The sequence below is a fragment of the Gobio gobio genome (assembly GCF_949357685.1).
Source record: "Gobio gobio genome assembly, chromosome: 23".
NCBI lineage: Eukaryota > Metazoa > Chordata > Actinopteri > Cypriniformes > Gobionidae > Gobio > Gobio gobio.
The window spans coordinates 33266528-33279076 of record NC_137119.1 but is presented as its reverse complement, the minus strand read 5'-3'; the positions used below and the strand labels follow the sequence as shown (position 1 = coordinate 33279076).

At 40.5% G+C, this 12549-nt stretch overlaps 1 protein-coding gene across 1 annotated transcript in view; it reads left to right on the top strand.

Moving 5' to 3' along the window:
• Positions 1–8188, top strand: part of plppr4b (phospholipid phosphatase related 4b) — a 29585-nt gene extending 21397 nt beyond the window's left edge. Inside the window, exons 4-7 of the mRNA XM_079805610.1 lie at positions 430–625; positions 2278–2335; positions 4052–4225; positions 4972–8188. Coding sequence (XP_079661736.1) covers positions 430–625; positions 2278–2335; positions 4052–4225; positions 4972–6402 — 1859 coding nt within the window. The 3' untranslated portion in view covers positions 6403–8188. The remainder of the gene's footprint in view (positions 1–429; positions 626–2277; positions 2336–4051; positions 4226–4971) is intronic.
• Positions 8189–12549: the final 4361 nt, after the last annotated feature.

The window sequence follows — 12549 nt, the reverse complement described above, 5'->3', positions numbered from 1 at the left end:
GGGGATAGGCTTACGGTGTCGGTGAATAAGCTAAAGTCGCAAAAAGTCAGCGTGTTCCTTTAAAGGACTAAATGGAAGGTAAAATTTTTGTGGCTGCAATTCTGTGGAATGAATTTAAAAATATGTTTTGTTTGAAATTCTGAAGAATGCGACCTTTGATTACACATTAAATGCACAAAATGTTCTCTCAGAACATGCATCTAAATATTCCTGGCAATAAAAAGACAAAATATCAGTGGTCATATCAGTATTGACAGATTGATCATTATCAGTCAATTAATTTTAGCCCAATGATCATGGGATCCCACATTATTTCTAGTTGTCCAGCTTATTAATAAACTTGAAAGTTTCACACAAAGCACTGCTTGATATATAAAATGATCAATTATTAATTATCAGATATCGTTGCATTAAAGTTTTTCTTTTCAGGCATTCACGTGTTTGGCTTATGTGCCACGGCTTTGATTACCGACATCATCCAGTTGTCGACGGGTTACCCTGCCCCCTACTTCCTGACTGTCTGCAAGCCCAACTACACTCACCTCAATACCTCCTGTGATGAAAGTTTCTTCATCCTGGAGGACATCTGCTCAGGATCTGACGCTGCTGTCATCAACGCCGGCAGGTACAGCTCTGATTCTTGGCAAACGGAGACCTAGATCTCAGTTGGATTAACAGTGCCACAGTCGTGTGAAACATAGATTATTTTAACACCTGCTGATACAAGTTGATAAAAAATCTTTTAGTACTAGTCAAGTGTGAATTCTTGACACTCATGAATTCAAACGAACGATACAGGCTCAAGAGCCCATACAGATCAAAGCCAAGCGTCACTGCAGCCTAAGAATAGGAGCTGTAGATTAACGGAACAGCTTTTGATGTACTTTTTTAATAAGGTTGGTTTTCAAAGGAACGGATGAGGCTGGTGACCATCTCTCCACTAGTGTAGATTCACGAAATAATGAAGTACTGAAGTGGCTAATGAATTTCTGAGCATATGTATGCTGACACAAATACATGTTGTTTACCCTGGTATAATTCCCTTTCAGTCTGATAAAAAGTTCTAGAGTTGACACAACAGCTTGTTCAGACAAAGTTGGATATTGTAGACCAGCAAGAATAAATCTGATGTCTCAGGGTCTGAAAGTGTAAATAATGTGGAAGTTTATTGCATCCTTTCCCCAGACGTATTATTTACTGTCTCTGTTTGTCAAAGATATATAGCAAATGCTGTCATATCAGTTTGTTGTTTCCTGTTTATGAGGCTGCTGTGAATGGCTGCATCCGAAATCCCATACTCTCTTGAGTAGGTACTATTTTAAATAAGTAATTGCTTCATAACTGCCTATATAGTATGAATGTGTGTAGTATGAATGTAATCTGGACAAATGGCACACTTCATAAGCACTTTCGGTCTTGTAGACTTACAGTGGCTGCCAAGTGCGTGTGTCCGTTAATGTGCTCCAGCCCCCCAAAAATAAAGGGGCGGGGCCTTGTTGAGTTAGTTAGGCTCTGTCCCAAATGGCACACTTCATGCACACTCAGTCTTGTGGACTTACAAAGTCCATGAGACCGTAGCTCGCAAGCGCCCCCTTTGCGGTTGATATGCATCACCGATGCGCAGTTTTGCTAAATTCATCTGCAGATTTCTTCCCGACAGTCAAAACAGCGTTACGTCACGAAAGTGCAGACTTGGAAGAAGACCGCGAGTGTTTAGGGTGCCATTTGGGAAAGGGCCATAATAGCTTAAAGCAGTTGTGTTGCGTCACCACCATTCACAAATCCCCTCCAGTGGCCTCATGGGATAGTAAACTGTCCATCCCAACTTCAGAATCTCGCTGTAAGTAGTAGGTCATCCAGGTACTTTTGCCTACTCTTTAATGAGTACTGTGAATTCGGACACACTACTTTTGTCACATACAGTTTCCACCTACTATATTGTATATATTGTATGCGATTTCGGATGCAGCCAATGTTTATTTATCCTCTAAACATTCAGAGATGATGCTGACACACCATTAGGTTCAACAGATTCAGCGCACCATGGGAGTCTCCCAAAGAGCCAATAGCCATGGGCATAAACAGTGTCTTTATAACATTCATATTAGTAATTACTAATTTAATTTAATTACTAATCACACAGACAGAATATGTATGTGTGTTTGTGTGTGTTTTTGGATGCGCAATGTGTAGAAATGTTTCAAATGTGTCTGCTGTGTTCTTGTTTCAAACTCTTTTGATGCCAGAACTGATCGGAATTGCTTTCATTTATTTCAGAAAATCCTTCCCGTCACAGCATGCGACACTGGCATCCTTTGCTGCTGTGTATGTCTCGGTGAGTAAAAGTCAGTCATTCAGAAGTATTCAGGGATTTTTAATTGAATTTGCTGCTAGAGACTAACAGATAAAAAAGCTGCACTCAAATCACCTTCTGTGAAAAACTGACCCTGATGTGTGGATAAAAGGACTACAGCTCTCTACAGTAATTTGTGCTGCAACATCCGGATGCCTTCACGCAGTTTAGTGGAGCTTGTCAAAGTAGCCAATGGAGTGTTGATCCTTTTGAGTCGTGTGTTTTATGTGTTTGTATGAAATTGTCCATTCAAGGTTAGGAATACAACTTTTTTTTTTTTTTACATGTTCAACAAAATGCTGTTAAATATCTTGTATATTTTTCTCTGCTCTTGAAATCAAAACATAAACTGACATGTATTAGATGAATTTAGTCTCAAATTGATGTTTTACTATCCACAACCAAATGCATTTCAATGCATTTTTGGGAGTATTGTAATGTTTTCTTTTGTATTGTGTAAGATGTAAGATTTGTAAGATGTGCATTAGTGCATTTATCAAGTTCGTGGATAATTGTGCATGCATGTGTTAATCATTTTGAGACTAAATTCATCCCATAGTAATGAACCATGTGCACATTATATATGTTGACAGAATCCCATTTACATTTGCATAAGAAAAGAATTAACTGGCTAATTTTTTTTAAATAAAAAAACCCCACCTAATTACTTTTTGTGGCCTGCGTATTCACAACGAATACAAATAGGACTATATTATGGGGAAGCACAGGCGGAGCACTGCTACTTGGGGGCAGAGATATCACGCAACACATGAAATCAAAGTTTGGGGATTTCATGTGTTGTGTGATATCTCCTACTCTTAATCTGCATCGCTATTTGTATTCCTTGTGAATACGCAGGCCACAAGAAGTAATTAGGTGGGGGGTTTTTTTTATCACTTTTACTCAGGACATGCTAGCTGGCAACATAGGATTCCATTAATTATGCTAAGCTAAGCTAGAGGCTACCCTGCCAAACTAAAACAATGCATGAGACAACTGCATTTGCCCACATATCTAAATGTAGGAAAGATGTTGAATAAGCCCTATTTCTAAAAACGGTGGAGTGTTCCTTTAAAGGACAAAGGTTTAGACACTTATTTTTTGCCCATTACTCTACATGCAAACACCTTTACTGGTGTTCTGGCAGGCCATTAAATGTGTTATTCAATACCTTAGTTCTTAACATCAAAACCAGTGAAAAAGCTGACAATTTCAAAGTGTGTTTTTTAATAGCTCCTCTCAAGGTCATTTGATTCAATACATAAAACAAAGAATCAACTGTTATACTGTATATATTGAGCAGTTTGCTTAAACTCTTATGAATTCCTGTTACAAGAACACCATTTAAGCTTTTTAAATGACCTTACGCGTTGTCATCTTAAGTACAGTCAGTCTAATAATCTTAAATCAGTGGATGCTGACTCATGTCTCTGGGAACTGTACCAACCAACTCACAACTCTAGGGTCTACCCAGTCACAGAATACACAAATGGTTTAAATGATACACTCAAATCAGCTGATTCATGTTCCCTGTGGTTAATTCATTTTTTCTTAAGTGTTTGAAGATTATTATAATGATCAAAGGGTCTATGAATATTTGCAATGAAAAGCAGATGGTTCTGGCTCAATACCGGATTCTGCTTCAGCTTGGAAACATCACAGCAAATCTGTGATCATGATCATCTTTTTCTTGTGCAGATGTACTTCAACAGCACGTTGACGGACTCATCCAAACTGCTGAAACCTCTTCTGGTCTTCTCCTTTATTATCTGTGCCATCATATGTGGCCTAACCCGCATTATTCAGCACAAGAACCATGCCATTGACGTTTACCTGGGCTTCCTGCTTGGAGGGGGCATCGCTGTTTACCTAGTGAGATGAATATAGGCATTTTATCATATATTTCATGGCATTTAAAGCATCTTCAATAGATAAAAGGTCTTGGTAATGCTATTTACTTGTAAGTCTACAACATGAAACAAACACCATGATTAAGCCAACTACTGTAGGACTTATTGCTGGATCAGATCTTTGTTGGTTCTGGAACATTCCCATCCAACAATCCTAAACCAAGGTCTGTACTGTTCTCCTTCTTTCCCATCTTTCAGATGAGATGTCCTGACTCATTAGAAATCCCAGGATGTCCTTCATAAAAGAGTCCTGGCCAAATTTGCCCATTGGCCTCTGTCCATCATCATGGCCTCCTAATCATCCCCGTATATACTGATTGGTTTCATTACTCTATCTCCTCACCACTAATAAGCTGGCGTGTGGTGGGCATTCTGGCGCAATATGGCTGCCGTTGCATCGTCCAGGTGGATGCTGCACATTGGTGGTGGTTGAGGAGATTCCCTCTAGCTTCCATGTAAAGTGCTTTGAGTGTCAAGAAAAGCTCTATGAAAATGTAACAAATTATTAGTAGTAAAATCAGAAGGAATCAGATTTTTTTTAATTTTCCAAACTCCGGCCTGAGCCTAACCATAAAATCGGACCAGTTCACAGTAGAGTTGTTCCAGGACCAAAACGGATGTTGATCCAGGAATATGTCCCACTTGGCAAACCCTTATTATTAAGTATGTTGGGAAATACCAATGAAATATTGTGTTTTGTCTGTCCAGGGTTTGTTTGCTGTAGGAAACTTTCAACCGAGCAAGGAGAAACAGACAAGTCAGTTTCACGTTCGGGATTCTCGTCGAACTATGGCTGACCTGTGCCATCAAGGTCACCACCTTTCTGCCAAGAGCTGCAGTGGCAGTGACGGCCTCTCATCTTCATGCTCGGACGGCATCCTGCACCGCAACGCCCAACACCACCAGGCCAGACCTCCAAGCAGCCTGAAAAAAACTAGCGGAGATGTGGAGGTCATCAATACTCGCAGCCCTCCACACAAGGAGAACATGGTGACCTTCAACACCTTGCCCAGAGTACATACGCCCGCCATGGATGAGTCTGCCTTCCGGAACGCCACCATCCACACGGTAGATTCAAGTCGATCCAAGCAGCTGCTGTTGCAATGGAAGAGTAAGAATGAGAACCATAAACATTCCCTGTATGCCATGGAAGGTGGACCAGGACAGTCTCCTCCACACAGCATGGATGTCCGCTGCAATTCTGAACCCTCAGCTGTGGGGAATGGTGAACATCAGGGACCTGGAACCCCATATCTAAAAATGGCCACTGGAAGTACAACACTACCAAGCAACCCCAGCGGGATTGCAGGCGGTGCTCGGATGCCCATGCAGTCTCGGCCTGGTTCCTCGCAGTTGGTCCACATCCCAGAGGAGACACAGGAGAACATGGGCGGCTTGCAGAACAACAGTAACACCCGTGACAAATGGCTGAAAAGCGTGGAGAGGACTGTGGAGAAGGGCGGTGAGGTACCGGTTGTTAGGACTAACTCTAATGGCCAGCCGCGCATCATGCAAGTCATTGCGATGTCCAAGCAGCAAGGTCTCCTGCAGGGAAGTTCTCCCAGTTCTGAGAGCAGCAGCCACACCAGCTCCACAGCACCGCTGCAGCGCTACAAGAGCCTAACCGAGGAGTCTGGAGGTCAAGGCAGCACTGGAGCCATCATCCGGGTGGAAGCCCATCCGGAGAACGGCCGACCCCTGGTGCATGCACACTCCACGGATGGAAGTGGCTCCTGGACGTGGAAGTCCCAAAGCAGCTTTAGACAGTCATTTGAGCTTAACGACTTGAATCGGGACTCAGAGAGCTCTGAATCCGTGAGGGATGGGAGCAGTTCTACAGACAGAAAGCGCTCCACGGACAGAAAGAAGAATGGCTCTAATGCTCCTAAAGTCGTCGCCGTTCCAACTGTCCCGACTGTCCCTATTGTATCTACAGCAGGCAGTGACCACCATCCCAACCAGACCATTTCCACCATCAGGGTCACTCCCATGGAAATGACTGAATCTGTTCCTGGGAGCCGTGACTCCAGCTTGCGCAGAAAAACCAGGATCCTAATCCCTGAAAGAGGAAATAGTCCAGATAATACCAGAAACATTTTTTACAAGGGAACATCCACCACCCCAATTTTTAAAGAGTAGATCTCGACAAAAACAAACAAATGAAGAAACCAGAAGAGGTTGGGTAGACACATTTGCTATGTTTTACACATCTCCAATGACGTTATGCATGAGATGATTCACTGACTTAAAATGATAGACATGACAGCAAGAAAAGCACAAAATCCAGGTTTTGGTCCTAATTCCGTTTACTTTTGTGATAATGACATTGTAAACATGACAGTACATCACATGGAAATTGTCTTACCTTTTGTGACACACTGTGAAGATGAAACTGTGACTGTGCCAAGTTTGAACTGCAACACTGTATTTAAGTATTTAACATCACAGATATCTTAAAAGATTTTTCATATAGTCATACTTACACAATTCACTCATTCATACACTGATAACTATGCTAGCTGAAACTCTTATTTTTGTATTCTGTAAATAACCTTCAAACTTGGTGCTGCCCAATTCTAAGAACATAATGTAAAAAAGGAAAAGTTAGAAAAAACATATCTTGAAATAGAAACAAAATACTGTTTTCCAGTCTGTGCAGTGCACTCCTCTGAAAACTGTCATTTGAACTTTCTAATGACCATAAGTGCTTAGAATATTCTCTGTAGCAAATGATAGTCATAAAATGACATGCACTTCACGTTTACTATTGCAATACAAATACTTTACATACTCTATGTATCTGTAGGAATTTGTACGTAAAAAATGTGCTCATATATATTTCAATAGACACATAAAAGGCTTACGTTTTAGAATTTGTCCATACAATGATATTGTATGTAACCGTGTCAATCCAAACAAAAAAGAACTACACTTTACGTACAAATATCAAGGAATACTAATGAGATTCATTTCTTCCAACTAATGTCTATCTTCCACTCTTTTCTCAAATGTAGATCATGTTTGTATGTCAGTTATTTTAAGGTTAGCTGCATTAGTAGCAAGACAATATTCCACAATGATTATCTAACTGTGGTTATACCACTGTGAGCTCCAGCTTTTTAGGCCAAACAGTCATATTAAATGTTTTATATGCACTTGAGTAGGCTTTACTGTTCACAAAGAGATTTGCAATGAGCAAGTCGCTCATTAAATCTAGTGTCATCTTAGCTGTTAAAAAACTTCAGCAATTCCATGTTAATTTACTGTATGACTTTTTATAAACTGTAAATTAATGTGCCAAAGGGTATTTTAAAGAGAAGATTCCGTTTTGAAACATTTCTATAGAAGTCTGTATTCTTATAAACCACAAACTCTTTCAGCACAGCTGTAGCCAATGCATGGTAGTTTGATATTTCACATTTATTTTTGGTTTCCTTTTTGTAAATTATGCATTTGTGTAGCAGCTGCAAGTGTGATTATTTATACTGAATATAAAGTACTTGTTGACAATCTTTATAGATAAAGTTATTTTAAATCACACCAGAATACACTGTATGTTATCTCTAACGTGTCAAGAGATCGTTTGAATACCTGTTAATGTGCGCTAATGATTTTAGAAATGCATTAAGCATGCCGGTAGCAGTGTGTGTGTGTTTTCCGAGGAACATTTTACTCTGTAGCACTCTGTGTAACTATCATCGACACAGTGACGCGAGATTCATTTTGGATAGGAATGAATCCTGGCGAACCTGTTACAGTGATGTTACGTGTTAATGTCGCGGCGGCCTGACGGAAAAATAATGTCAAACTCTGTTAATATACAAACAGCTTGTTTCTAATGTTACATGGTTCTGTTTTACTCCAGTAACAGGGTAGATGAATAAAAACTGTGCTGTATCAGTGTTTGAATAAACATTTGCCATTTAAAACGTCTGAGTCTCTTCCTTCATGAATTGGTCAAACTAAATATTACACAAGGTTTTATTTTCTATGAGGTATGCCAAAGAATTTTAACTTTTATGTCTGAATACAGTTTTATTATGCCACAATTATGACATTGTCGATGACTTTTAATTGTTGGATACAGTCAAAAACATTAAGACTACTGAAGTGGGACAGAGTAAAAAAAAGTCTTAAATGGCAAAATTTTAATGGGACATCAATTTGTACCCTATTCTTGAAAAGTGCCTAATACTTTGTTTCTGCATCACTATTGTCATAAATATTGATAATGATGACATGAGAATTATTTGTCTGTCAGTGAGTAAATAGACAAACACGAATATGTATGTATTGTGTTTGAAAATGTGACTATTAAAGTATTAGTTCACTTTAAAATGAAAATTACCCCATGATTTACTCACCCTCAAGCCATCCTAGGTGTATAGCCTATGACTTTCTTCTTTCTGATGAACATAATAATAAAGTTATATTAATAAATATCTGGCGCTTCCACGATTTACACTCACCTAAAGGATTATTTAGAACACCTGTTCAATTTCTCATTAATGCAATTATCTAATCAACCAATCACATGGCAGTTGCTTCAATGCATTTAGGGGTGTGGTCCTGGTCAAGACAATCTCCTGAACTCCAAACTGAATGTCAGAATGGGAAAGAAAGGTGATTTAAGCAATTTGGAGCGTGGCATGGTTGTTGGTGCCAGACGGGCCGGTCTGAGTATTTCACAATCTGCTCAGTTACTGGGATTTTCACGCACAACCATTTCTAGGGTTTACAAAGAATGGTGTGAAAAGGGAAAAACATCCAGTATGTGGCAGTCCTGTGGGCGAAAATGCCTTGTTGATGCTAGAGGTCAGAGGAGAATGGGCCGACTGATTCAAGCTGATAGAAGAGCAACTTTGACTGAAATAACCACTCGATACAACCGAGGTATGCAGCAAAGCATTTGTGAAGCCACAACACGCACAACCTTGAGGCGGATGGGCTACAACAGCAGAAGACCCCACCGGGTACCACTCATCTCCACTACAAATAGGAAAAAGAGGCTACAATTTGCACAAGCTCACCAAATTTGGACAGTTGAAGACTGGAAAAATTTTGCCTGGTCTGATGAGTCTCGATTTCTGTTGAGATATTCAGATGGTAGAGTCAGAATTTGGCATTAATAGAATGAGAACATGGATCCATCATGCCTTGTTACCACTGTGCAGGCTGGTGGTGGTGGTGTAATGGTGTGGGGGATGTTTACTTGGCACACTTTAGGCCCCTTAGTGCCAATTGGGCATCGTTTAACTGCCACGGCCTACCTGAGCATTGTTTCTGACCATGTCCATCCCTTTATGACCACCATGTACCCATTCTCTGATGGCTACTTCCAGCAGGATAATGCACCATGTCACAAAGCTTGAATAATTTCAAATCGGTTTCTTGAACATGACAATGAGTTCACTGTACTAAAATGGCCCCCACAGTCACCAGATCTCAACCCAATAGAGCATCTTTTGGGATGTGGTGGAACGGGAGCTTCATGCCCTGGATGTGTATCCCACAAATCTGCATCAACTGCAAGATGCTATCCTATCAATATGGGCCAACATTTCTAAAGAATGCTTTCAGCACCTTGTTGAATCAATGCCACGTAGAATTAAGGCAGTTCTGAAGGCGAAAGGGGGGTCAAACACAGTATTAGTATGGTGTTCCTAATAATCCTTTAGGTGAGTGTATAATGGCAATGAATGGGGCTCATGAGTCAATAAAGGTGAATCGATGGGTTGTGTAAGAAAAATATCCATATTTAAAACTTTATAAAGTAAAATATCTTCCGCCAGACTGCCTTCCGTATTCAACTTGCGGAAAAAGCATAACTGGCGCAACTTATTACTATGGCGTAGCATAAGCGTTTTGAACTGCGAGAGGCGTTACACTTTGCATAAGTTGAATACGGAAGGCGATATGGTGGAAGCTAGGTATTCACTTCAGAAGGCCTTTATTAACCCCCGGTGCCATGTGGAGTACGTTTATTATGGATGGATGTGCTTTTTTAAGCTTCAAACTCAATGGACCCCGTTACCATTGTAAAGCTTTTAAGCATTCAGATATTTGTTCATTTGTTCATCAGCAAGAAGAAAGTCATATACACCTAGGATGGCTCGAGGGTGAGTAAATCATGGAGTAATTTTCATTTTAAAGTGAACTACTCCTTAACAAGTTTAAATAGCTGCCTTTGGTCTTTTGTCCATCCTTGAATATACACTGTCAGAAAATGAGCGTGGTCAGAACTCACATTCTTTCCCCTACACCATCCTACATCGATTGCATTGAGCAAACCAAAGCTGGCATGCAACGCTTTATCCATGGCTATGCATTTAATGAGGATGTTTTAAAAGAAACATTAATTTCACACCAGATCAAGAACGTTCAACACCACACAAACACACACAAAGCTCCCTTCATGATGTGGAAACGCTGGTCTCGTTAAGACTGCCATGTGTAATTATCATCGTACAGTAAAAAAGTAGGTCAGTGAATTGACCTAAATTGAATGTGAGCGCTGCCAGATACAACTCGTCTCTTATGAACCCATGAAGTAAACCAAAGGAAAATAAAAACCATATAAACTCAACAATGGCAGCTCCAAAACACAAATTGTCTAGACCTGGCACACCTGAAAGGCCACTGTCCTGCAAAGTTTAGCTCCAACAAGAATTAAACACACCTGAACCAGCTAACTGAGGTCGTACTAGGCATACTGGAAACTTCCAGGTGTGTTGAGGCAAGAAGGAGCTAAACTCTGCAGGATCGAGTTTGTCCATTCTTGGTCAAGAGTCTAGACCAAACATTAGTTAAGTAGTGCCTGTGACTCTCAGTTCTGTAAACATCACAACAAACAGAATGGCTAATACGTTACACACTTACTGTTAGAATTCCCTAGAGTGAACATGTTTTTCTTAACATGTACTACAGTCTTCTTCAAAACGGACCATCGTTTTTTATAGCAACCATAATTTAAGTGTACAGGTAGTATAAAGCTAGTAACCAGAAGAACTAGTGTGGTATTTATACCTTGAAACCTTAAATCCTTAAAACATTTATTTTCATGCTAACTCACTACAGACAAACTTCTTCAAGAGCAGCCAATATCCTTAGCTAAAATACTAGTTTGTAACCAGCTAGTAACCAGAAAAACTATAAATCATTTCATTATTGTGGTTCGATCAATGTAACTAAAACAAACAAAACATAGCTACAACTGCCATAATAAAAAGGCATTAAATCCCCTTATTCCCCTAGGTTATTTAATATAAATACCACGCTATTAGTTAGTGATATGGTATCCTTACTAGGGTGACCAAACGTCCTGTTTTCCCAGTACATATCCTGTTTTCAAGTCCTGTCCTGTCCTGGCCCTAATATAACAATTTTCTATCCCTACAGAGGGGGCATACTTTAAATTTATTGAAATTAATAAGGAATCTTTGAGTAAACTTTGAGTATTATTTGAGTATCTGTAAGGATGTCGCCCTTGGCTGGACTTGAACCCGGGTCTCTGGTGTTCTAAGTGTGGTGTGTTCTCCACTGAGCTAACTCCCAGACAATGGAACCCAAGAGCAGAAGAGTAAAGAGTCAAGAGACTTGAGTCTTCCAAAAAATAAAAATAGTCTTTACTTGAGAAACCAAAGCACAAAGTACAAATGAACTAGGAGAGCAGAGCTTCCATAAAACAGAGAAACAAAAATAGACACAAGGGTCAAAAAATGTACAATAAAGGCACAAAACTTATCTTGAGATCTGGAGACAGGAGAACATAGGTTCAAGACTGAACATAATGGCAAGGAACAAGCACACTTATAAAGGGCAAGACACAGGTGAAGGGAATCAGGGCTAATGAGGAGAGTTCTGAGTAACCATTAAACACACTGGCACCATCTGCAGGAGTGGAGAGCACTGAGCATGGGGTTAAAGTGCCATCTGGAGACCTGGAGGGAGCATAACATGGACGCTTAAGGAGGGCACCCCCTGCAGGCTAGGAGTGGAACGGCATCCTAGAGATTGGATCATTACAGGAGCCCCTTCCCTAGGAACGGCACCTGACGTTCTTCTAACGTTTCCCTTTGGCTTGGCGAAACTCTGAGATGAGAGTCGGGTCTAAAATATCTCGAGCAGGAATCCAGGACCGCTCCTCTGGGCCAAAGCCCTCCCAATCCACCAGATATTGAACTTTCCCACGAACCATGCGAGAATCCATCAGCCTGCGGACCGTGTAAGCTGGCTGGCCATCAATGATGCGAGGTGCTGGGGCGGGTTTCTTAGCTGGAGACAGAG